This window comes from Sinohyriopsis cumingii, chromosome 2 (genome assembly GCF_028554795.1).
Source record: "Sinohyriopsis cumingii isolate HCF-2022 chromosome 2, ASM2855479v2, whole genome shotgun sequence".
Taxonomy (NCBI): Eukaryota; Metazoa; Mollusca; class Bivalvia; order Unionida; family Unionidae; genus Sinohyriopsis; species Sinohyriopsis cumingii.
Genome location: NC_142962.1, coordinates 63303554 through 63330646, shown reverse-complemented (window position 1 = coordinate 63330646; position 27093 = coordinate 63303554). Strand labels below are relative to the sequence as shown.

Here is a 27093-nt window from a genome sequence, read left to right as displayed (position 1 = left end):
AAACTAGCTATAAACCTGACCTAATTGCTCGACTGAACTGCTGACAGAACCAGTCCAAAGTAATGTATTTCATTTCTATAGCCCGATGGATAAACATTACATCTTTTCAATGCTGTGTGCATAATAGGCCGACATATCGCGAGTCAGGAAAACACAGGGGTGGTATCCCCTCTGTCCAAAATTAATATTATTTTGAACAAAATATTCTGGTGACAATTGCCTCTTTTTAAATGGTAAGCATTGCTGTATTTTATTTTTGTCAATCGGTCAAATTCGGTATGTGTTTTGCATCAATATTGGAGATTGAAGTGACCTTAAGTGCGCAGAAATGCCCGACAGCACATTTGTGTCAAGCGTGTCACAAACGGCAAGTATTATTGTGTTCAAATTCACATTGTTTTAAATTTATAGACCCATTAATTTCACATTGGTAATGATTAACCCATGTGATTTTTTTCATTTTACTTCTACCACAATCAAATCTATCTATCTATCATTTGTTCCATCGACAATTTTTCTTGAAAAGAGTGTCGATCTTTTGTATTAAAAAAACATGTTAAGCGAACGGAGACCATGTGGAATAATGTTTTTGATGATCTCAATATACTGTAATTTATCCTGAAATTAATGTTGCTCTATGAGGAAAAAATAAACAAAGTACACCGTTATGAAGAGATATTTATTCATAGTTAATCTCAGCACGATTATAAATTGAGTATTCAACATTATAACCTGCCCACCCACCCTTTTGCCTTTACATTGATCCCTTTATTGGCTTTGGCTTTTATTATAGGTCCCTCGATAACGCGCGCCTCACTTATAGTGCGGTTGATCTTTTTGGACCCTGATGTGCGCAAGTTATTGAGGGAGAGGTGTATATAAATCTAAGGAGGTAGCACATTCAGCCAATCAGAAGTAAGATCTCATTAATATGTGTAGATCTCACTTATTATAGAACCTAAGACAATGAAAATATAAATCATTTTTTTACCAAGTTAGAGCAAAATCCAATTAAATTTGATGCCTAGAGGGGTAACTAGCTCAGCCAATCAGATATAAGATTACCTCAAAAATATGCATCAACTTTGATCATAAGTAAACTCATCCAAAATACTGATGATATAAGACTAATTAAAAAATAATAGTTGTAAAAGTGTTGAGTCAGACAAAAAACAAAGTCATTAATATGCATGGATCTCACTCATAATAATTCTGAACAGATCTCTTGATGATATAAGCCTATTTATGAAGTTTGATCCAAAATGTATCAAACATACAGTGTCTGGAGTGATAAAAAGATTCAGCCAAATCAAATGTAACTTCACCTCATAAATATGTACAGGTCTCACTCATAAAAAAACTCATCCAGCATCATGATGATATCTGCCTATTGACCAAATTTAATTAAAAATTTTCATACAGCCCAGAAAGCTATTTCTGAGGACTTTTCAAAGAGTTTGCAAGGACTTCCAAAAACGTTTTCATGGAGTGTTTTTTTGCTTTCTACAACTGAAATTTCTCAGTATATTACTTTGTCTATCACTGCATAAATAGGTACAAAAGTACAATATATAAAACAGTATGCCACTGCAGCAATAGGACACTATTCCATCTGGTACATACCCAAGTCATGTGTCATTTGGTCCATCCAATTTTATCACATTTTATTTCTTTAAGCATTATCCTTTTATTGCAAAAATATGTAAATAAAAATATTTAAAAGTTTATATATTTTATTAAATTGTAATATTTTGTATTTTTTCAGACAAATTCAAGGAATTTGGGAAAAATTCAACAAGTTTTTCAACAAAGGACCTTTCATGGTTAAATGTAACTGTTTCAAATTTTTAAGAAGTTTTTAAGGCAAACCCTAAAATTTGAGGATTTTTCAAGGTTGTACAAACCAACATTAAAATCAGGTAAGAAATAGATCAGCCAATTGGATTCAAGATCACCTCATGAATATGAATAGATATCACAAATAATAAAACTAATAGGAAATCTTGATAAAAAAAAGTTTTTGAACAAGTATGATCAAACCAAATCAGAAGTAGTGACTAAAGTGTGGACGAGATCAGCCAATCACATGCAAGATCACCTCAATAATATGCATGGATCTTGCTCTTAACTGTACGCATCTCAGATACCGAAAACTCATCACTGAACTCATCTGAGATCTTGATTATATAAAGCTGTTCTCAACAAACTGATCAGAAATAAGGTTCTCAGAGTGGTAACAAGCTATTGTTGCCAAATACACAATGGATGATGGAAGCCATACCATATGTTTACATGGCTAGGTGAGCTAAAACTGAATGTCATGTAATGCCAATGAAATAAAAATGTGAGCAGGCTAAGTTATAAATAGGGTTAAAATGTTTATCTACCTGAGACATATTTTCATGAATCTCTGATGAAACTAGTACAAATCAACTTGAAATGTTACATAAAAAGTGCATACTGTCTTTAAGATTCTCTCTTTCTCTCTCTCTCTCAGTCACTCTAATATGTAACAGCTCAAATGTTAAGGACACGACACTTGCCTTCAATCAATGCTGTACATATAAAACAATAGGAATTCAGCCCTTACTCATTTAATTGCTGAATGGCATGAGTGTATTATGAGATTTCTAAGTAAGTTCTTTAATTCTCAAGTTTCTGCTCATCCCAGAGATTAGTAGTTAAAAATATACAATATGAAGGAGTAATGTATGGGTAGGATCCATTAGAATTCGTTATTTTGAAAAGGTGGTTTTTGTATGCATGTCAATATGTACTGAACTAGGAACGAATGGCACCTACTATTCTTGACTTGAACATATGCTCAGGATGGTTGCTGTTTTTATTGTAAGTGGATGCTGTCACTGATTACAGACTGTATATTCACTTTGACCCTTTGAGGTGAGTTGTATGTGTTCTATCCATGTTAATAGGGAAAAAATTGTATGAAATTATTAAAGCTTGTGTAAAACTCTTTTCATCCATTATTGAAGCCATTTGCATTGTTAGATGACGAACTAAGTACCATTCATGATGCCCATTGAAGCATACTAAAGTCAAAGCCCAAAAATCAAATCCTGTGAGAGAAGAGTATGCTCTGAAGAGAGACCTGTGGGAGCAAACTGCACTTCTCAAGGATATGTGGAAACAGCCAGCCCAAATTGTGTGTGGGAGGTGCCACATTGAGGCAGCTGAGAAACGGTCTGTGTGTAGGAGCTAACAAGTTTGTGTTAGAGCTAACTGCATTTCCCAAGGACACACTGGAGTCAGCTAACTTGAATTTTGTGTGGGAGTTAACTTTCCTTCCCAAGGACACATGGAGGCAACCAGCCTGATTCTAGTGCAGGAGTTAGCTGCCCTTCCCAAGAACATACTGATGCAGTTGATCCGAATCATATGTGAAGGCTACATTGTAGAAGACTACATTGTGTGTTTTGATAAAATATTAGAGATATAAATGATTTAAATAAATGTACAACATAAAAAAATGTGTGTCAATGAAGTATGCTGCAAGAAATTATAAATTCTATAACAAATAAAGCAAAATATATATTATTATGAAAATGTGCAATGAGTAAAAAAAAAAGAAGTCTGAGCAATTATGAGGCTAAAAGAATTATGCCATTACCAATTTTCACCTTTATGTCTCTTATATTTTGTGATTCTTCTGCACACATCAGAACATTTTATGAGTGCTATGGAGAAATGTTATGGTCTGCAAATGTATAGAAGATAATTAATAAAAGTCTAAACATACTCAGAGAAGGACATCTAGTTTTGCAAAGATGTTTTTCCAAATTTATTGTATGGTAATATTGAAAAAAAAATGCTTTTGTAGAAGAGCCAAGCACTAGATTTGCCATTTTTAAAGCCTTGCTTACACTAATGTTTTGTGCTTCAATATTTCAAGTTAATTTTAAAACCTAATGAAATCTTCTATGTTTGATGAATGTGATTGAGAGGTAATGTGAGCAGAAATCAAGTGGAAAAATAATCAGTCCCTATAATATGTGGTCTTCTTTTCTACTTCTAGTTCTCTAACAGTCAGCCCATCCTCTTCATCCCTTGCTAGCCATTTGTGACATGGGAAAAAGTATACTTCATACAGAGGCACTCTAGTTCCAGCATCATCATCATCCTCTTCTGCCTCTTTCTCCAGCATGATTGCACTTGCACTTCTACTTCTAAATTTCCTCTTTTCTGGTGGTGTTTTTTTCCCATCCTTTGAAGTGGACTTGATTCTCTTTCTGTAACTGTCATCTTCATCGTCTGAAACTTCAGACCTTTTGCTAGCTAACTGCTGTCTTCCTCTACCACTGCTTGGCCTTTGAAGTTGTTGCAAGTGTTTTTTAGAGTATTCATCACTCTTATCATCATCTGACTCCTCCTCGGACTCCTCCTCCTCCTCATCTTCTTCTTCTTCTTCTATGTGACTTAAAATCCTTGCCAATGATCTCCTTGAACCTGACAGCAATGACCTCTCGTCATGCTTAAGTTTTCTATCTCTTTTATTATTAGTTCCTTCATCATTTTTGTCTGAGTCATCATAACCTCTTTCTGATTTTCTTTTTTTATCTCTCATAGAAAGTTTTGAAAGTTTCTTGTTAACATCATCAAGCTTGTCTTCTTTTTTCTCTTTTATCTTCTTTTGCTTTTCTTTTAGTTTCTTTTTTGCAGCCCTCACTCTCTGAATTACTTCATCCCTTGGTATATGTCTTCTCACCTGAACCTTAAAGATAAATACATGCTAGTCATAAAACAACTTTATAATTTGTCTGAGAGTACATATGATGGTATTTATTTAGCATCAGAGATTTACAATGGATGAAGATAGTTTTCAATCCTTCCTTTGTAACTTTTCACTGATCAAACACAAAATTTTTTTTCACATAAATGATTTTCGGCAGAGATGGAATTTGAGTTGACACTTCTACTTCTTTCTCCCTTTCTTTCTCCCATTCTTAATTTTTTTTCCTGTTGTTGATTCAAAACATTTTGTTACTACTTGTTTATAATCTTGGCAAACAATATTCTTTCTTCCACTCTATTAATTTTTTTCTGCTTTTACTGAAACCTAATATCTACCAAGTTCCTCATAAAATACATATATATATTTGACCATATAAGATCAAAGTACAGTATATACTAATGGAGTTCTGTTTGCCTTTGCGCTTGAAAGAAAAGCTTTGAGATTATTTCTATAATCTTATAAACTTCTAAAAATATGCACATTTTCAGATTCAGTAAAGTTGAAATGGTTCATTTTTCAGTGATAGAGAAATATGGTCATATTAAGTAAAAATGAACCACCCTTTTCAAACCAAAACCCCATACAAAAACCAGGAATCTACAACTTGTCCAACACCCCTTGATGATAGATGTCTATCATAGGTGATGGACATTTGTTCTCCTTCCACTTATTCCTCATTCTTCTCCCCCCCCCATAAATGTAATTCCATGTGTCTACGCCTATTTAAAACAAAATTTTACTTTGTTACATTCTCATGGTGAATAGTCAAAATGTTTAACCATCAACATCCCTATGTACACACATGATGTCCTCCCTCCCCCAACCCCATCAGAATGCCATCCAGGTTTACATTTGCTAAAGTTAATACATGCATGATGTCTTCCCTCCCCCCAACCCCATCAAGATGCCAGCCAGGTTTACATACACTAACGTTAATTCACGCATGATGTCTTCCCTCCACCCAACCCCATCAAGATGCCAGCCAGGTTTACATACACTAAAGTAAATATATCCATTTACAGCTTGTTTTACTGGGGCATTCATGATTTACAGAACTCTTTCCTGGCAGCGCAACAGCAATAACAAAGATGGACTGCAATATTAACAGCAATGCAATGGGATGTTCTAGCATTTTCTAATTAGAAAGTACAGCTATTTTAGGTAGAACAAAAATATTGGTTAAGATAAAAACAAATTAAATGTTCAGTTAAACCTGCTCTAACAAACTTCTCTGTAAGATAGGTACAGTTTTGAATGCATCAAAATTGATTCAATGAAAAAAATTAACCCTCATGTAATTGCAACCTCCATACAACAGATAGTTTTAGCTAGACCCAAAGTTGACTATCTTAAATAGGTCACTGTAATTGCTATATAGTATGATTAATTAAATATTTCCCAAAAGAAGAATTAGTTTGTCAAATACAAAGTTTATTGAAAACATACATGGTCTAAAAACCATCCTGCTCCTGGTCCAAAGTTATCATGGCCAATCACAATTTTTGTCAGTGGCCCCACATTTTCTGCATCAAGCTGAAAAATAATATTAAAAAAATCTAAATCTGTGTCAGTATATATTATAAACATACTAATATTATTCTAGTTATTATGCAAGGACCACAAGTAGTCATATTACCATAGTGACGTGCATCTATTTATATACAACTGCTGACACTGTAGACCCAGGTCTAACATAGCATAATGAGTCATAGGATCAAGGTCTATACTGTTTATATGGAATCATAAATATAACCAACTGAGTAAACCATAAACAGCCAATGCAATTTTTATGTGGTTACTTTGATTGTTTATTATGCAAAAATATTATTTTTTAAAGTTAAATAAACTGGTATTTAACAAGCAATCATCTTTATGTGATGTCAGACCTGAGTCTATGCAGTTTACAATCAGAAATGCATAGTAAATAAGCAAAGGAGATTCATCACAATTAAGGTGGTAAGTTTCTAAGATTACTTTTTTAAATTTGTAATTTATGAAAATATTGGTTTTGTACAAAATAAAACTATTGAAACATGTAAATGTAAGTAGCAGAACATTGATTAAAAACTGGTTGACAGTGATTACAGATATGAAATAAAACTAAGAAAATGGGATGTGCAAGCAAAACTATAATTAATTTAAGTAAAAGAAAATTAAATTCAGTTAGAGAGACAATTGAATTACAATCCAATTATTCCAGTTAGGTATTATATGTACAATCTCATGCCTGCAATTTTTAATAATAAAAAGGTTTTATTTTAGACCCTTTTATTAACACTTCCTTGTGCTATCTTACCTCCTCAGCTTATTAACCTGTTTATAATTATCTACATCATAGCACTAACAGCCATGTATGTATGTATGTATGTATGTATGTATGTATGTATGTATGTATGTATCTATGTATGTATCTATGTGTGTGTGTTTAATGTATGTATGTATGTATGTATGTATGTATGTATGTATATATATACGTACATATGTGCATAGATACATACATATTTACAAACTATAAATTAAAAAGATATACAAAAGAAAACTTTAAATTTATAACTGACAGAAGCAGTAATGTTAAACATGAAAAACATAACATGCAACTGATATATCTAGAAAATAAATTATATTTACACTCATAAACTGAATAAGACCCAAATAGTTCTAAGCCTGTGTTAGTGTCTTTCTGAGGACCAAGCTGTGTGAGCGTCTTTCTGGAGACCATGTCCGTATAAGTGTTTTTCTGGGGGTGTCTTTCAAGTGAGTGTCTTTCTGGGGATATTGTCTGTGTGAGTGTCTTTCTGGGGACCAAACCAAGAAAAAGACTCTAGAAGTTTCAATGTTTTTTAAATTACATAAATTTGAAATAGGAAAAAAAAACAAGTTTTAAATCTCTTCAAATTAAGAAAAATGAAAAAGAAAACAATCACAAATCCATTGCTGTCACAAATAATACATTAACTATAATCATAGTGGGATATTCTATTCCTTTTACTGTATGGTTCAAAATGGTATTCCAGCTTGTTTTCCTAAAGGTGTATTAGCAGTCAACAGTGCTTTCTATCCCATGCCTAATTAATAACAGGCATGCTAAAAACTCTTTTTTTTCATACACGATCAATCCATACAAATTGTACCTTTTGCATCCTCCATATTTTGGTACAGAAAAGCTTATCTAACTAAAATTGTGAAACCTGTATGTTCTGAAGACAACAGAAATTAATTTTTGACCTGAAAAATAATGAATACATATAACCAATTAATATAAAGTGCATAACAAATTATAGACAATATGGTATGCATGTCTGGGTCTGAAACAGAATGTGCATACAAAATATGAAGGCTTCAAATCTAGCCATACCTTATGCTTCAGTGAGAGGTTTTACAAAAATGTTTTACATGAATCCTTGACATTTCTAACTTGCAAATAAATCACAAAAACATTTAAAGCAACTAAGACAAATAAGACATTTTTAACAAATATATTTGGTTAAAATAGTTGATACATGTAAAAAAAAATACCTGATAATTCACTGTATGCTTTAAAGGAATTTAGAAGATTTTCCATCAGTATGCATTAAATATATGTACAGTCAACTGTCTGTATAAGAAAAAAGATGGCTTTCAGTCAAATTTGTTCTTCCAACTAATCTGCTTTTGTAAAGTCATGTTTTGACCCATATGTAAATGAGTGAAATATAGCTTAAAAATATAATTCTAGACTGCATATTTAATGTGATATATTTAATCTTATTTGAATTAGTCTTAAAATGTAATCCACATTCATACACTTTAAATATTTTTTTTAAAATTTACATAGGATTGTTTGAATCACTGCAAAAAATAATGTATATGGTCACAGGCAACAAATGCTTTTAAGAGCTACAGAACCAGTCAATGTGTGGTGGTATATCAAATGCTGTATATGTAAAAAAAATAAAGGTTCTTCATTGGTTATAAAAGATACTGCAACAAAAAAAACAAATTGAAAAGAAGATGGTGTATGGGCAAACTGTATGCACTGCTTGGTTTTAACCTAATATGGTTTCAATTCTATTACTGTCACTACAGATATAAATGAGGATATCTCACTGGACTGGATTGTTATATTGGGCAACTATAATGGATTTTTGGGTTAAAATAACAACATTTAATTGTTTAAAAAGTTTCCTCTTAATAAGATTAAGTGCAATTTGCTGACATTATGATATTACCACAAAACCATAGCAGATAAAATATGCACAAGCCCTTTCTTGCCTGTTTTATCTGCCAGTTTGGCTGACTTTGAAATTTTATGAATAAGTTGTCTGCAGTGTAAGTTTTAGATATTTTTTACTTACATCACCAATTTCTAGCTACATTGGAAACAGCTATCTGGAGATTGCATAATAAAATGTTACGTATTTGTTTTTCTCAGCAGTGCTATTAATAATACAGGTCCCCAAGAACCTGCATGTCATAAATTCAAGCACATTGCCTTCAAAGGTATTAGACTACAATTAAGTAAATGCCAGGGATTTTAAATGTGTACAATACTGTATAAAAATATCGCATTTTCCCCTTTTGTCAAACTGTGTACATCTACCAGTATAAAATAAGACCAATAACAGGCTGCATGATGACTATCAATTAGGGTGTTGTATCTTGCATCTTTAATTTGGCCTAGTAATTAGAGCGTCTGCCTCGGATGCGGGAGGTCGTGGGTTTGATCCCCAGCCGAGTCATACCAAAGACTTACAAAAATAGTACTAACAGCTGCCTTGCTTTGTACTCAGCATTAAGAGGTTAGTGTTAGGACTTGTTGGCCTGGTGTTAGGATAATGTGACTGAGTGGGACATTGTGCTACATGTCTGCGGCATGATGCCCCAGTGCTAGACATCACTATAAACTGCCACACTGCAGACATCATAGCAAAATGACTGTAAAATTGTTAAAGCTATGTAAAAAAATCCAAATCATACACACACGCAATTTATTTATGATAATTTTTTTATGATTTTCTTTAATTTCTTTAATTTTCTCAAATGTTTGATTGATCTTATTATGGATGGATCTCTCTGCATCAGGAACAATGTTGCAAGAGTTAGATGAACAATTTTCCTGTGATAATCACATAAACATTTAACTTGGGATTTCATTAACACCAAAAGGGACTGCTCTGATTCTCAAACATTGTGAAAACTGAAGTCTGTGAAGAATGATGAATGGGTTACAAGATTTAATTCCCTTTCTCTACGGCAGTCACTGTACACACACACACACACACACACACACACACACAAACACACACACACACACACACATCTTTCACATAAACATTTCCCAGACATTCCCCATTAAAGGAATAAAGGCAAATGCAATGATTTTATGTGTGCACAATGAACACATTCAATGATGTTGAGTAATGTTTTGACAAATGCAAAGTTTTCAATATATTTATATATAAATTTGGAGCCTCTGTAAATAATCCTGGATTACTTCTCTTTGTCAGTCATTTTGCAATTTGCATTAAAATTCATTTAGCCTACAATATGCACTGTATATCCATACAGAACTTTAAATACTTCTTTATGCTAAGTAGTTTAAAAGGGAAACTGATTCTATTGTGTGAAGTGTGATCAATTTATAATTTCAGCAGGCATTTAAAATAATTCCTTGATACTGTATCTTCAAAATGGTAACTTCAATGCAACTATGCTCATGCAAGAGGTTTAAAGGAAAGTGTTGCTGACTATAAATAACTATTATGAAATCAATATGTGACTTTAGATCACAGGCAACTAATTATTTTATGAGCTATGGAATCAACCAGTGTGTAGTGGTACCGGTATATCAAATACCACATTTAAAAGAAAGAAGGTTGCTCATTTGCTAAAAATAATAACTGGAAAAAAATATTAACACTTTTCAAACGAACCTGCATATGGGTAAACTGTATTTATCAGTAGCCTTGAACATAAAACCATTTTGATCTTGTCAGTTACCACACAGGTTCAACTGGATGACTGGATGTAAACAGGGAGATCTGGATTTTCAATGTGGGCAAATACAAGGGGATTTTGGCTAAAAATGAGGCAGGCAGCATATTATATTTTTTGTTTTTAAAATTTCCTATTGGATAAATAATTCATAAGATGTAGCATGATTTGCCAATCTTACCATAAAGGTATAGTAATTTAGTCAAATAGTTACATTACAGTCTATGGAACTTGAATTAGTTGTCTATGCTCATTTACAGAATTTGCATGACCTTACCATAAAGGTATAGTAATTTAGTCAAATAGTTACATTACAGTCTATGGAACTTAAATTAGTTGTCTATGCTCATTTAGAGAATTTGCATGATCTTACCATAAAGGTATAGTAATTTAGTCATATTTTATTACATTACAGTCTACAGAACTTGAATTAGTTGTCTATGCTCATGTAGGGAATTTGAATCTTCATTACCAGCAAATGTTGGGAGATGAGTATTTTGTTCTAAAGGTAAAAAGTAACAGAAATTATTACATTCATATTTTTTTAAAATTCTTTCATAACACGAATATTCTGTTGCCATGAATGTGATTATATTGTAAGTTGACTGCATTAAATTTATCACATGAATCTTATTATGTAATAATAATAATATGCCACATACTCAGCAAGTTATATAATAGTAACTCACTGCAGCAAGTTATAACAGTATTATATATTGTAACAAGATTCATTAGTATTATGTATGATGAACACAATACTGAGATTATAGTAATGATATAACTACTGACATTGAAATACTCAAAGTTTTTAATATGTGGCACTGCTAGTGTTATTTCACTTTGTGACTTTTTATGATGTGATAATACAATATAAATTAATCTGAATGTTATGTCATAATTTCTATGATACTTAATCCTATATTAATGTTAATTTTGTTAAAGCTATACATATGTATTAATCAGGTGTTATTTTTACAGTACTCTCTCAATAAAGAGTCCTTCACTATAATACATTTTCTGTTATGATGCCAGTGTTTGTGTTTTGCTGTATAAACACTGTTTATGTGCAATGTAATAAAAGTTTTTATTTAATGCATACTTTTCTTTTTCATAAGCCAGATGTAATTCCCAAGTGGTATTCCCCAGATTATCTGCCAGTGCATGTGGGACGATAAACCTGTGGCTTGCAATGGCAGCGCTCACTTTGTTTTCAGACTATCATTTGTTTTGAATGACCCATGAATTTGATACTTGTTCAGTGCCAAGAAAAGATCTACAACATCCTGTACATATTTGATCATAATCTTTTAGCAGAACCCTTTTTATTTCTTGCATGTCAACCCTTTGATCAAGCCACCAATTTGATAATTGTTCAATGCCAAGTAACAAAGGTTGGTTATTTCAACTCCCTTTGATCTTGCAGCACAACTGACACCTGTTCAGTTGCATTCTTTCATAGATTTCACAGACTGTATGGTCTGTCACTTACAGAGTCCAACCTCAGTCTCCATATAAGCACCCACATCTAACAGTAAAAACGAGGAATCAGAGTTGGATGATGTTTACAATGACTATATGATGGTGGAGGATTTCAGAACTTTATCTGGTCAGATGTTTTAAAATGAAGATATGACAGGATACTGTGAATCAGATAATTCTGGGATGTGACTTCTAATAGAATTCATTGATTTATCTTATAAAAGAATATAAAATGTCAAGCATTATGGATTTCTATTGATTTTAAGACTGGAAGGTGGACAAAATGCAAGCTTTCAATTTTATAATTGTACTTTACACTTATTTTGTCTTTATTTGTCCTATCTGTTTATCTATCTATCTGTTCAATTTTGCTTGTTCATTTTTCCAAAGTGCAACTGACTCACTAATGACAAGTCCCCCTGTCAGATGAACTTGCAAAATCCACCCGGACTTAAAGAAGGGCAAAAGAAAAATTAGCTTTCTGCAGCCCTAAAAGGGAAGTGGGGTAACTTATAATCAAGTATACATATATAATACTTTATTATAGAGCAGTTTCACAATGAGGTGGTATACTCCATGACTCCCATGTCATAATAATGGAACCATGTAGATGGTAAGCTAATACATTAATTGCTGTGTGGGTCTTCCAAATTTCTAGGATGGAAATATATTTCTATAAAAATGTACTCTTCCACTGAACCTTGTGTCATTATGTCAAAAATGAAGTCAGGACAGGAAATTGAAAGAATTTGATGGAAATGAGCAGAACATAAAAAGTACTTTACAAAAAGATATTGTAGAAAAAGTGATATAAGTTTATAGAATGCAGATGAAGTATATCTGTTAAAAGAAGTTCTCTCACTTGTCTCTTATTGTTATATAAAAAGATAAAGTAGTGAAACCTGATTATAATAAATTTTTATGTACATTAAACAAAGTATCAAATGTCAATACAATTTATGTTTTTATTCCCTTTCTTTTTCAATTTGTTTGAAAGGAAAGGTTTGCATATTTACCAAGAAATTTGACACAGAAAATTAAATGGAAAACATGTTGGCTTTAAATAGATCTGACAAAGTTGTAATGAGCAAATGCAAAAGTTGATACATTCATATTAATTCCAGGGGCACTCAGAATGAAATGTACAGGGCTGACATGCAGCAGTTGTTGCATTGAGAACAATTGGGTTGCATATTTAACTATATAGTGCAGGCAATCTGTATCTTATGTTCGCTACCAGTTAGCGTGCCTGATGATTATATTTAGCACACCTCTTGTTCAACAGAACCATGTAAACTACTCTCTTCCAGGTAATATACCATATATATACTCATGTACAACAGTTACAAGTTAAGTCAAATTGCAAACAACAAAGACCCTGATTCATCATCACATAATTCATCAGCAGAACAGGGTCTATGTTGTATGATCTAATGATTACTCCTAAGAAACTGTACTGACCCAAATCTGCTGGCACATTATACAATAGCAGATCTGGCTCTGTGTAACTGCAGTTGGACTCATAAATAATCACATATGGCAATCAGTTCATATACATCTAAATACATGCTAACCTTGATTGAGGGGCCACGAGTGGCCAAGTGGTTTAAAGCACTCTCCGTTACGGATCACTGCCATCTCACCTCTGTCTGCTTGGGTTCGAGTCTCAGATTCAGCCAATGTGGGTATGTGAGAAAGCTTGCCAGTAGCTTCTCGAGGGTTGGTGGTTCTTTCCGGGGGATTTCCCAGGTTCTTCCTCCACCATTAATACTGGCCGCAATGTATAGCCTATCATGTGCTGAAAAATGGCGTTAAACCCTACAACAACAACAACAGTAATCTTGATTTATTTTTTTTGTTACATGTGTTTTGTGCTGGTCTGTTTACTTCTCTCTGATTGCACCTGGGGCAACAGTGTTAATTACATAACACCTGTGTAATACAACTTTGCTAGAGGATAATTAAGACAAAACCCAAACCTCATGCAAAGATATGTCATGTTCTAACTAGTTTGCTATGTCAAAATTCAACAGATAAAAAAGTCACTTAAATCAAACACATTTCACTGGCCTTTAGATGTCTGTCATAGACTGTTCCAAACAACATGTGCTAAATTATATTAAAATTAATGATGAATTATCTGTAAATTTAAAAATTTACATAGTATTTTAATTACATAATTTGTAATCTTAAAAAATGCTGTAACTGCAATGAAAAATTGAGCAAGTGAAAGTTGAACTTAAATCTAATTCTTACCACAAATTCATCAATCATGTCTCTCTCAAAGTTGTTCTTACTGTTGTCCAGTTTGAGTTTGTCAGTTTGTCCAGCCGAACCACAAAAACGAATGAAAACATTGGCATCTGTTCCTGCAAACTTCACATCACCGGTTTTTACAGTCACTTCATATTTTATCTTTGTCCCTGTAACAGATATCAGACAAATAAGCATAAAGGACATATTTGTTGCAAGACATAAAGGACATATTTGTTGTAAGACATATAAGACATATTTGATGTAAGACATAAAGGACATCTTTGTTGTAAGACATAAAAAGACATTTTTGTTGTAAGACATAAAGGACATATTTGATGTAAGACATAAAGGACATATTTGTTGTAAGACATAAAAAGACATTTTTGTTGTAAGACATAAAGGACATCTTCATTGTGAGACATAAAAGTATCATTAGAAACTCTTCTTAATTTAAGTTTATTCTATTAATTCTCCCCTGATCAGCCCATGCTCCATCATCACACAGTCTGGTATAGTTTCATTTCATAATAAAAATAAAAAAAATTCATTCACCCGACTAATGTGTGTTAACGCCTTTATATGGCACACACCTCACATCTCATCCTCTTCCAGAATAGATCACTACTGGATGGCTGTTTTGTCTCCCTTAGTACATTAACTTTGAGCATTAATACATAAGCATGTTGACTAGATCCTACATTATATCTATTTAAACAGATAAAATCCAAACAAAACTTGGGGGGGGGAACAGACTTTGTAGCCTCAGAGGCTTTTCACTATGACACCATCAGTATATTTGTGATGCATGCCAAATGCTATCTTGAAACCTGAATTTGTCCTCCATCACTGCAAGTAAAGATGTCCTTAATTTTTCCTCCTACATACTGAGCAAACATCTTCCTATTCTGCACTAAAGCCATTGAAGAGAAAAGACTGCAACAACTGAACTGCAGTCTAAATTGAGTGTAATGCAGTTATCTAAGCATACAGTTTTCACCTCAGTGGCATTTTACCACTGAATTTACATCAATGTGGTAGTGATGCTATCCTGAACAAAGGAGGTAGGTAACCCATTGTGATGAATATGTTAACATGGCTGGCCAACTAGGCTTTTGAGAGTTTATAAAATGTACATAATTCAAAGAAGATATTTGCATTAAATTGTTTTTAAAAGGGTAATTCATTTCATCCTTTCAACTTTATAAGTCTAATTTTCATGGGAATACTGGCCAAATCAAGTCACAAGGTCTTTTGTTTTTGTTTATGACTATATCCATTGAAAACTATTACTTAATAGAAACATGATTATCAAGGTGAGTACATGCCTTATTTATTACTGAAAAATTTCCAAAATTGTAAGATCAGAAAGATTCAATTTGCAAATTAAAATTTGATGAGATTATAAGCAAACTGATGGAAACATACCAATTTATAGATTATAAGCAAACTGATGGAAACATACCAATTTATAGATTATAAGCAAACTGATGGAAACATACCAATTTATAGATTATAAGCAAACTGATGGAAACATACCAATTTATAGATTTGCACAATGAAGCTTGCATGCATAAACAAATCACTTCCAATAAGGAAAATGAATTTAAAAATCAAGCAAAGAACAAGCACAGTAAAATTAACATTTAATGTGTAAGAAGAGGAAAACAAATACATCAGCAAGAAAACAAGAAAAATAGATTATACTATTATAAATTACATTATTCAAAATAATTCACATGATGTGTGGGTATTCCCCTCGTGTCTTTAATTACAATTTCATAATCTGTCATGAAAACCATATAAGGAATGGGTCCACTTAAACAATTAATGAGTTCTGATGGCAATAATTCTATTTCCATTATTTAAAAAATATAATAGTTTCCAATAGCTTGTGTATGTATATATATTTTTTTTCTTTTTTTCCAACCAAACAAGTGAAATAATATAACCATTTTGTGCACCCTAAAAGTGAAAAGGCATAATTACTTTTTCCACCCAAACAAGTGAAAACTCAATTCCACCCACACTACCAATATATACTCACTTGTAAGTTGTGTCCAAGAGCAAACAACATAAACCTTGATCTTTATTATATAATGTGCTGGCAGATCAGATCCATATTGTCTGTTAAACTGCTTACTCCTTACAAACTGCACAGAACTAGATCTCCCAGTGAATAATGCAATGGAAGGTCTGGGTCTGTGAAGTTTGCAGATGGAATTGACTTATACAAGAGTATATATTTTAAGAGCATACAGTAATTATACCATATTCTTTTTCCTATTTATGATTTTAAAAAATCCTTAGAGTGTAATCCTGACTTTTCACATCTCTTTTTATTTTGATGGCTATAATATTACTGCAGTGAATGTTAATACAGTGAAATCCCTTACACCAAAACACCTCTGGGACCTCCAAACAATTTCTCTTTGAAAGGTTTTCAGTACTGAGGGTTTCACAGATGTCTAAAAATATGTCTTTTTCTATGCATATATGCGATGAGAGAGGAAGAAACGAATTATGAGAAAACAATAGTGATTGTGTGTATGAGTAAAAAACCTAAGAAAGCTATTAGTTTTTAAAAATATTAAATGAAAATGTAGCTCTTTTATCCTTTCACTGACAAAGTTTTGTCAGTATGTGCACAGAAAAAACGTGAGGTCTAATCACAATTAAATACGTTATTAGGAGTATATCCACAAATAATTTCTGGTATTCTGTCACAATATTCTTCCACTATCTCTATGTCAAAACTCACATTCTAGCCACAGACACTGAATCCCTTTATAAAGTGGCATGTTTACCAATGTTTTAACCATCATTTATATGCTTTAAAGTCCACAATTGCTATTTCTCTGGCAAAATAATATGCCTTTTCATTCATTATAAGGTCTGACATTGGAATGTTTTACATCCTTGCTTGGCTAAACATTTGTGATAGATGATCATTCAGTTTGTCAAATTTGCAGGCCTTTGTTTTAACACTTTATGATTGTTTGCATCACTGTTGTTTTCAAATTCATTCTTGTTAAATTCTTTATAATGTCTGAAGGAGTAGATGTTCCTATGGCAAATGTTTCCCTAGATTCTGGTGTGAAGGTTTAGGCAAAGATTCTTCCTCACTGATCAGACTAATTTTATCCTATATGGATAGTTCAATACTATGACACTCAACTGGCCTTTCTGACATCTTAACATGAAGACAAATTACTAACATGACTACATAAATATATAGGTATGGAGTGATTTTTACCCATTAAAGTCAATTAAATGAATCTTGATGATCTCTATCATCAACCAAATGCCTGGTTAATAAAGCAATTATTTAATTACCTTTTTATTTAAGAGTATACAAAATGAATACAATTAATCACACTTATATAATAAGCAGATAAACATAGTCTTTCTTAAATTATTATTATTATTAAATAATTCACCTTCAAAGTTGGTTCTTTTTTATGGTACAAAGACTTCAAATCTGCTTATTATCAGCCCTAATCTGTGTCAGCACATGTGTCAAGTATTGTTTAACCTTGCATGCCAATGACACAGTTTCCAGGTTTTCGTCTCACCAATAAGCTTACAACAGTACTTGCTAACTGTAATTAAGCTGTTCCAGCATGTGTTAAGAATTTAGCAGCTAAATTAACTTTCCAAGATTGAAGTAGTTTTAAAGTGAGTGTTTAAGTGTAAAATTGATATCTGAGATCGAAATTTGTTTTACTATTTGGAGTTGATGGGTTTCGTTTGGGACTCAAAAAAGATTTTGGTCTCAAGGGGATTTCAGTTTAATGAAGGTTTGATTGTGAGGGGTTTCACTGTATAATCAATGTGTTCAGCCAATATATGTGGACATTACAATAAAAGCATAATGCTTGCATCAATAATGTGACTGCCTGACTTGTGTACAACTGATCTGTATATATTGGCAATCCTGAATTGATTGTATAAACCATTTCTGGGTAGTAAAAGTCATACATTTTTACAAAAGGTTACCGTAAAATGTTTCCCTAAATAATTAAACACTGTAATTAGTTGCTTCTTATATGTACATCTGATTAACCTAAAAAATTTAAGTCTTTGATGTGTTTCTAAACCATCTTATTAAGCAGTAAAATGCAAATGGCAAAAACAATAAAAAATCTGGCAGCATAAAGGAACAAGCAGAAGATGACTAGAAATTTTGTCCATAGGATACGGATCCCTCCACCCACGGTCAACCTCTATGAGTACTGTGAGAGGAAAAGAGCAGCAACTCTGGTAGAATCTATGCTTGTATGTATGAACATGCAATAGAACATTCAAAATGGATATAAAGGGGCATAACACTAAGAAAGGATAATTTCAGCATTAAGACAGAATGTCAATTATGTCTGCTAGATTTCAGGGCAATTTATCCTATGTTGTTGGAGTAGTTGTATGCAAGAATTAGCATTCTTCCATGTTTGCACCTCATTGATTTTTCATGATAGTATTCTGAAATGTGGATAAAATTACCAAGTTCATTTTGCACACAAATGATTTCAACACTATTTGTACTGACATAGAGCACAACACAACTCATTTGCTAAAATATGCAAATTCTTTTATGCCACAGCAAACTATTGAAGAGTCGATCATTTATAAAGTACCTTCAGTCAATACTGTCTGCTAAGTTTCAATACAGCCCATGAAAAGATTTTGGACACACAAGAATATTGCATTATATTTACTGTATAACAATGTAAGAGGGATGGACAAGCTTAATACTACCAGGTATATGAACATATTCACATTTAAATCACATAAACACACAGGTATATGAACATATTCACATATAAATCACATAAACACACAGGTATACGAACATATTCACATTTAAATCACATAAACACACAGGTATATGAACATATTCACATTTAAATCACATAAACACACAGGTGCATGAACATGAAAAGATATCACTCTGTAAATTGTATAAAAAGAAAATTACACAAAAACTTGTTTTACCTCTTGAACGTGCTGCTAAATAAAAGAATAAAAAATCTAACACCTGTTCATGATTAAGTACTTAATCATTAATCATTGTTGAAGAATTTAATTTAATTTTGGAACAGAAACTTTAAATGAGTTGCAATGAAGAAAAAAAGCACTTTATTTTCCATCTCACTGTGAACTTTTTCCAAAAGATTACTTAACAATTCAAAATTGTTTAGACCAGTATTCAAATAGATCCTCATTAAATCTAAGCTTTTGCTTCTGACAGATCAAAGAGCTGTTAGGCAAGGACGCTCAACGTTCTAGTCCACATTGTCTTTAATTATTTAACTTTGCTTTTTTTAATATGAGTGGTCAATGCCTATAAAAGAATTCGCAAAATGAACCATTGGTGAAACATTTTGTTACTGTTTTGTGTTGAAATACACATGCCTAAAGCAAATAAACTGATAATTTAAACACATCAAAACATCATTTAACTTAATTGCAGATAGCTTAAAATTAATGATTATCAGCTTGAAGTGAAATGACTGTCCTAGTACATACCACCTAAACATAAATAATACATAAATATTAAGACCTGACATGGCATGGTTTCAATTAAACATCATCAAAACCGGTTTAGTAGTCCATGACCTTACCATGTTGAACCAATTTGGGAATGGTTTTTGTGCCTTTAATTTCACGCCATAACCTTCCATCTCCAATGTCTTTTGCAATCCATCCTCGATATACGAAGTAGTACTTTTCTTTTGGCTTGTTGACTGAATTTATTACTACCTATGAAACAAAGCAACAGTCTGGTTAAAAACTTAACTCGACACCCTTGTTCACACCTTGCTCACTATACTTAAACTAGATATGTACAGCAAAGTAAACAATTTAGATACTAGTGAACTACAGGTTTTACAGTCCAGATTAATATCTTTAACCATAACAATATACATGTTTCTATATAACTGCAAACTAAATGAATTAATTCACAAAATTATAATAAAGACAAAGCATTTATAAATGAATGAATGCACAACAAACATTGAACAATCTTTAAAAACAACAGAACACATTCTATAAACTTCGAATTTAAGTACCAACAAATTTTTTATACTTTTTTCATAAAACCATGATAATTCACAGAATTAGATTTTTATTTTTATTTAAATAAATATTTGTTCTATACTTTGTATCACACAAAATAGGCTGTATCTTGTGGTTATTATACCATCTGACATCTTGAAATATACAAACAGAAACCAGCATGAAAGAAAATCTCCATCATCATCATCATTGTCATCAACATCATCATCATCATCATCTTTTGAGGTACAGATTGTCAGTGTATCATGATGTCTGAGATGTTAATTATTATTCTTTTTTACTCTCCCTTTGTATGAATAATCACAACCATTCCACAGATGATCATTAAGTTTTGTCATATAAAATTCTATTTAGAACCTAATTTATGTTACAATCAACTTCCACAGAAAAGCATGTAATATCTAAGTTGATTTTCAAACTTAAATATATAAGCAACCCAATTAATCTTGCAAACTGCACCTGGGAACATGCATTGCAAGCCCTTATTGGCACAGTGAGTGTCTTAAAACAAGGTTAAAATAGGATTGCTATTAGATTAAGCAACTTCATCTGCAATCAAAGCTGCAATGACAAAAATCCTTACACAAATGAAGCTAAATTAATGCTAAATTAATCATAAATGGCATGTAGTCAACATGAATTTACTTTAATTTATAAAATTGGAATTTAACTTAAAAAAACTGTCTATGTTGGCAAATATATTCATAATCCATGTATCTTTTATTTTCCATTAGGAGATAAACTACTAAAATATAACCTGTATAATAAATACAAGACTTAAAATATTATGCTTCTCAGTTCAATCTCTATGCATTATTCTTCCTTCTTGATTCCATATACAAATCAATAACCTAATGATCAAATAAAAGAATAAAGAAATTTAAATAAGAATAAACCATTCAACTAATAAATGATTCAGTTTACTAGATATATCAAAATGATCACACAAAATCATGTGAATAAACAGACAGAAAGATATCCAGATGAGCAAAAGAATTAAGAAAATCAAAAGAAACTGAATGGATAATTTCATTGCTGCTATAGACATTATTATATCAACCAAAGCAATAGATGACCTTAATGAATAACTAAATATTCACAAGAATTGCTAAATATTTACAAATGACTGATACTTTGTTCACACATGTAAACTGTCGACATTTTGCAATACAGGTAAGTTGTAGAGCACTAAAAGTTCATTAACTATTACTCAGATGTTCACTATGGGGTTTAGTCCAGGTGCAATCTGATGTTTAATCCTAGATGAAACACTAAGCACAAAGAGTGCACATTCAAGTTTAATCTTAACTGTACTTAATGTTATTAACAGACACAAAATATCATTTCCCCAGATTGTACTTAATGTTATTAACAAACACAAAAAATCATCATGTCCCCAGACTGTACTTAATGTTATTAACAGACACAAAATATCATTTCCCCAGACTGTACTTAATGTTATTAACAAACACAAAAAATCATCATGTCCCCAGACTGTACTTAATGTTATTAACAGACACAAAATATCATCATTTCCCCAGACTGTACTTAATGTTATTAACAGACACAAAATATCATTTCCCCAGACTGTACTTAATGTTATTAACAAACACAAAAAATCATCATGTCCCCAGACTGTACTTAATGTTATTAACAGACACAAAATATCATCATTTCCCCAGACTGTACTTAATGTTATTAACAGACACAAAATATCATTTCCCCAGACTGTACTTAATGTTATTAACAAACACAAAAAATCATCATGTCCCCAGACTGTACTTAATGTTATTAACAGACACAAAATATCATCATTTCCCCAGACTGTACTTAATGTTATTAACAAACACAAAATATCATCATGTCCCCAGATCACTAGACTTCAAAGCAGATCACAAGAAATTACTCAAGGGAGACCGGATTATAAAGAACATTAAGGGGACTACAAAATGTCCCTCATAAGGATGTAACATTTGCTAATTTTTAACAAAATGTATTTATAAAATATTATCTTACTAATGAAGTGTCCTTTTTGTGGGTTTGTTTTTAAGACGAATCTTCACACTTTTGGATAATATACTGCAACACAATTGATCAGGCTGCTTTTGTTCCATCCATTTCATGTGATCTGACAAGCTATCTAGATAAACAACGCAGTTAAAAATATCATCGGAATATACAAGTCTTATATGTGAGACTGATATATGGCAGTGAGACAAAACAATCTCCTGCTTTAGAGTTTCCATATAAAGTCAGCTTGAATGACATATAGAAAATACACAGAGTTCAGTCATGAAACAAAGATTCATAATAAATGTGTAATGACACACTTGTGAGCTGTGCTAATGTATATATTCCCTGTATGCAAATTTTAAAATGTTCAGTGTTAAAATGGCTGCCAAAAAATTATATCATTCCATTGCATACTGTATATACTTACTTATGAGTCCACCTGCAAACTGCACAGATCCAGATCTGCTTGTGCATAACATACTGGTAGATCTGGGTTCTATGCTGTTTGTTAGGAGTAATCAGTAGAACACACAACATAGACTCTAATCTGCAGGCACATTAGGTTGTTTGCAGTGGGACTCAACTTAGAAGTGACTATATATGGTATACTTTGGAACACAGACTAAAACCATACTCTCTTGAAAATGTTTCATTGAAGATTTATTTGAAGGTGCATACATGCATATCATAAAGTAGCACCAACAGTAATAAACACATATTAGCAAGGTTTTTTCAAGCAATAGTTCCATATCTGCCAACTATCTTGTGGTTGAAAGGGTGGTAATTGCTCACAGTCTAGGTCAATGCAAATGTATACTGAATAAAAAGTTTTAGTTTATATAGTTCACTTGATCTTGCAGACTATATATTTAACAAGAATTCTAAATTTATGGAAAAAAATTTAATACAAATAAATTATTGATTCAAGTACCTAAATAAATCTGTCTGGTCTTGATACAATAACAAAAATGTTACAAGAAACCAACAGTAATAGTTGCTGCCAAAAAGCAATATTAATCCAAATATCACCATCATCATAAACAAACTATATGCTATGTTTTATGACTGTTACCCTATAAATACCACTGTGCTTTGTATTTTTATTTTATTTCAGTAAAATATTTTTTATTTTATTTTTATTTCAAAAACAAAGCCTAGAATAATGCCCAAAATCTGCTATAAAACTTATTTCACAATATAACATTTCTGGATATATTTTGTGATCTTCATTTTCTGTGTCCATGTACTAAACTGCTATTAGCCACAACCATGTTAAATCTTGCCTTGTGACTGCATGTGTGTGGGGGCAGGGGAATGGTAGTACAAAATTGTGTCTTTCATGTTACATGCCACGTCTTGGCAGGTATGAAGTTCTACTAATTTAGCATGGAAACTGAGTTCATGAAAATACCTGTTACAACAAAGACTTTATCTGATCAATGATGATCAACTTGATTAACTATTTTTCATATTATGTCTGAAATGCTGTTTAGTCTCTCCAGTCAATTTGTAAAATTTGGTTACCAGTATCCAGCATTTAATAACTGGTAAAAATATACTGATCACATGACTCATAGTAACTTTCTTGGATAGTTTTCGTCATTGCAAAAATGCTATACTTGCTTACCCTATCAAGATTCCATCCAGGAGCAAACCCACTGCCATCTTGTTCAATTCTTAACAAAAAAGAAATATTTCATGTAAATGCCTAAAGCATAATATATCAAATAATATATGATGAAGTATCCTTTATGTTTACTTTCCAAGGATATTTTGTTAAACTATTAATCTAAATACATATGATCTAATGCAAATAAAACAATGTCTAAACATTTCTGATAAAGGACACAAGCATGTCCCTTTCAGGAATACTTTCTACATATCATATATTCATGAACTCCATGTAAAGCTGTTTAATCTATTTTCAATATTAAACGAAAATGGTGATTTTAATTTGTATTATACATGTATACACTTTACCATTAAGTTTGTACTTAAAAGGAAATCTCCTGACAGAAATAAGTTTAGTGCAGCTGACTTTAATCGTCAGCATTGTGAAAACAATATATGTAAAGCTATTGCATGATTCTAAGATAATTTTGATAATTCAACTTTTAAAAGATTTATTTTGTAACTCTAACCTTTGACCTTAGGACATGTTAAATGTGCATAATTAATCATGATCTATCCCATACCATACAGTATGCAATATAACCCTATACATGTAGCCACATATACATTTATAACCTGAATAGTGTGTTATGTCAATATACCCATATCATAATTAATAATGTAACACATGTAATAACATATGACATCACATGTAAAGTTATAGCATCATGCGAAGGAAAGGTGTAATGACAGAGGCATCCATATGCATTACAAAATAATTTCACTGCACTTGTTCGGAGAATGGTCATATAAAATCAGTATTTTTTCATCATGTAACTTTCATTTGAAATGACCACTCATGTACTATCCTCTAGGTCCATCCCTGATAGTATGGATTAGAGATAAATAAAACAGTTTCAATTTTCTTTTTTATGCTATAGCATATTTTAGAACCAAATCTCAGCTTCTTCATTGTTAAAAAAATGAAATGAGCTTTTATGAAATGCATTATATACAGCATATACCATCTCTGTATCTTAACGATGTAACCCATGTTTCTCATGTTCATAGTGTGTTTCAGTATCACATTCTTTTTCTTCTAGCAAATACTTCAGTATAAATCTGTAAGTCATACTACAAAAAGAGATAAAGTAATGAAAGGAACATCTATATTTAAATGACTGAAGCAATCAGCATAAATCTGCAAGTCATACTACAAAAAGGGATAAATTAATGTAGGGTACATCTATATTTAACTGACTGAAGCAATCAGGAATACAAGACCTACTCCTCAATGAAAGCAAGCCAGTTACAGCTTAAACACTTCTGCACTAATTCAATAAGGTTTAGTTTGATTGGTACTAATAGGATGATGGGTGAATGAAACAAATTTCATAAGAGCTATAGTAGTCATAACAAACCTAAAACTCACCTTATTTTCTTGAGCTCTCCCAGATCAAACATTTTAAATTTAAAATGGTCTACTCTGCCCCTCTCAAAGCATTTTAAACCAGGTGTTTTATCAATTAAATGAATTTTCTTGCTCACTCCTTCAGTACCAAATACAGTCAAAAAAATCTGTGCATCTGTGCCTGCCAATTGTTTATTTCCTGTTATGACCTCCACCATGTAGTCTGCAAGAAGGAAAATATTCAAATAAAAAATGACCATTATGAAATGTGACTTTTTCTCTTTATACGTACTGTGGAACCTGGTCTGTAAGGATCACATGAGGGTTCAGAGAGTTTTTGTCCTTTTTACAACAGATGTCCCTTATATAAAGATGAATTATTCAAATAAACGTAAGAGGTTCAGAAATATTGTCCTTTATGAGCAGGTGACCTTTTGCTAAAGAAATATTCCAGGCAGGTTTTAAAGCATAATATACATATAAGGATTTAGACAAGCTTTGTATTAACATTTATCTGAAAGAAGTCAGGTTTTATTACACTGTTTCCCAAAATCCTCAGGCAAACTTTGGAACATAGAAAAGTCATCATATACAATGTCTGCTAATGTACAATGCAAAGCCAACAGCAAACAGCTAAGAGTGACACATATTTGTCTTTGCATAAATTACCTAACCAGCAAAGCAGGGTCAATGATGCTTATTGTACTTATAATTATCTTTGTCTGAATATACCTCCCCATTTGTTTGTACCAACCTGCCAATTTAAAAGAAAAAAGCACAAATGAGATAAAAGATGCACCAAACTTAGTTCATCTATTGATCTAAAATTTCAAACCTGATTATAACCATATGGGACCCTAACACCTTTATCATATGTTCCTTTGATTCCAAATGGAAGATTTCAGTGTAAAAGATGGCTCTGTTTGCCAGTCATTTCCAGTTCCTGGACAAGTCCATTTTCAGTGAAGGGGTGTATGCACAACTAAATATGTATGTACATAGAGGGAATATACTATGTCAACTGCTTCCAATATTTACAATGTCGAATCAAGCAAAGGAAAGTAATGACAGCTACAACTTTGCCTTTCATGTGGATTTAGCAATCATTGTAATTTATATGTACATGTCTGCAAAGGGATAAAACTCTCAACATTATGGTAATTTACAAAAATATCTGGCAGTTACCAAATATGATTACCTATGTCACAATGTTGTCTGAAGAAATCAACTCGCCTATTGCATACAAACATGGTGCCATGTCAGAATGGAAAGTCCATTATGAATGAAAGGTACAGAAAATGCCAGTGTTAGGGTCACTCTGGTAATGTTCAGGTTAGAATTATAATTCAAGGAATGAACTGACTAAGCTCTGTGCACTCTTTATCACAATACAAATTTCCGCTTTTGAAATTGGTAGAGGGGTACAAGCAAACAGAAAGGTATATTCAGACCATAGATGAATTGTACACACCCTTATCTATCAGCACATTATGTGACATCAGATGTGGGTCGAAGCTATTTACTA

General features: G+C 32.1%; 1 protein-coding gene across 2 annotated transcripts in view; it reads right to left on the bottom strand.

The window, feature by feature from the left end:
* Nucleotides 1-665: 665 nt before the first annotated feature.
* LOC149805046 (uncharacterized) overlaps nucleotides 666-27093 on the bottom strand; it is a 46393-nt gene continuing 19965 nt past the window's right edge. Inside the window, exons 7-13 of one of the 2 annotated variants that reach the window (XM_089946872.1) lie at nucleotides 25590-25791; nucleotides 24174-24222; nucleotides 20077-20215; nucleotides 19448-19462; nucleotides 14459-14625; nucleotides 6197-6283; nucleotides 666-4729 (exon numbers count right to left, since the gene is read on the bottom strand). In XM_089946872.1, coding sequence (XP_089802998.1) covers nucleotides 3995-4729; nucleotides 6197-6283; nucleotides 14459-14625; nucleotides 19448-19462; nucleotides 20077-20215; nucleotides 24174-24222; nucleotides 25590-25791 — 1394 coding nt within the window. In that variant the 3' untranslated portion in view covers nucleotides 666-3994. The remainder of the gene's footprint in view (nucleotides 4730-6196; nucleotides 6284-14458; nucleotides 14626-19447; nucleotides 19463-20076; nucleotides 20216-24173; nucleotides 24223-25589; nucleotides 25792-27093) is intronic. The other variant, XM_089946881.1, reaches the window with a different exon arrangement.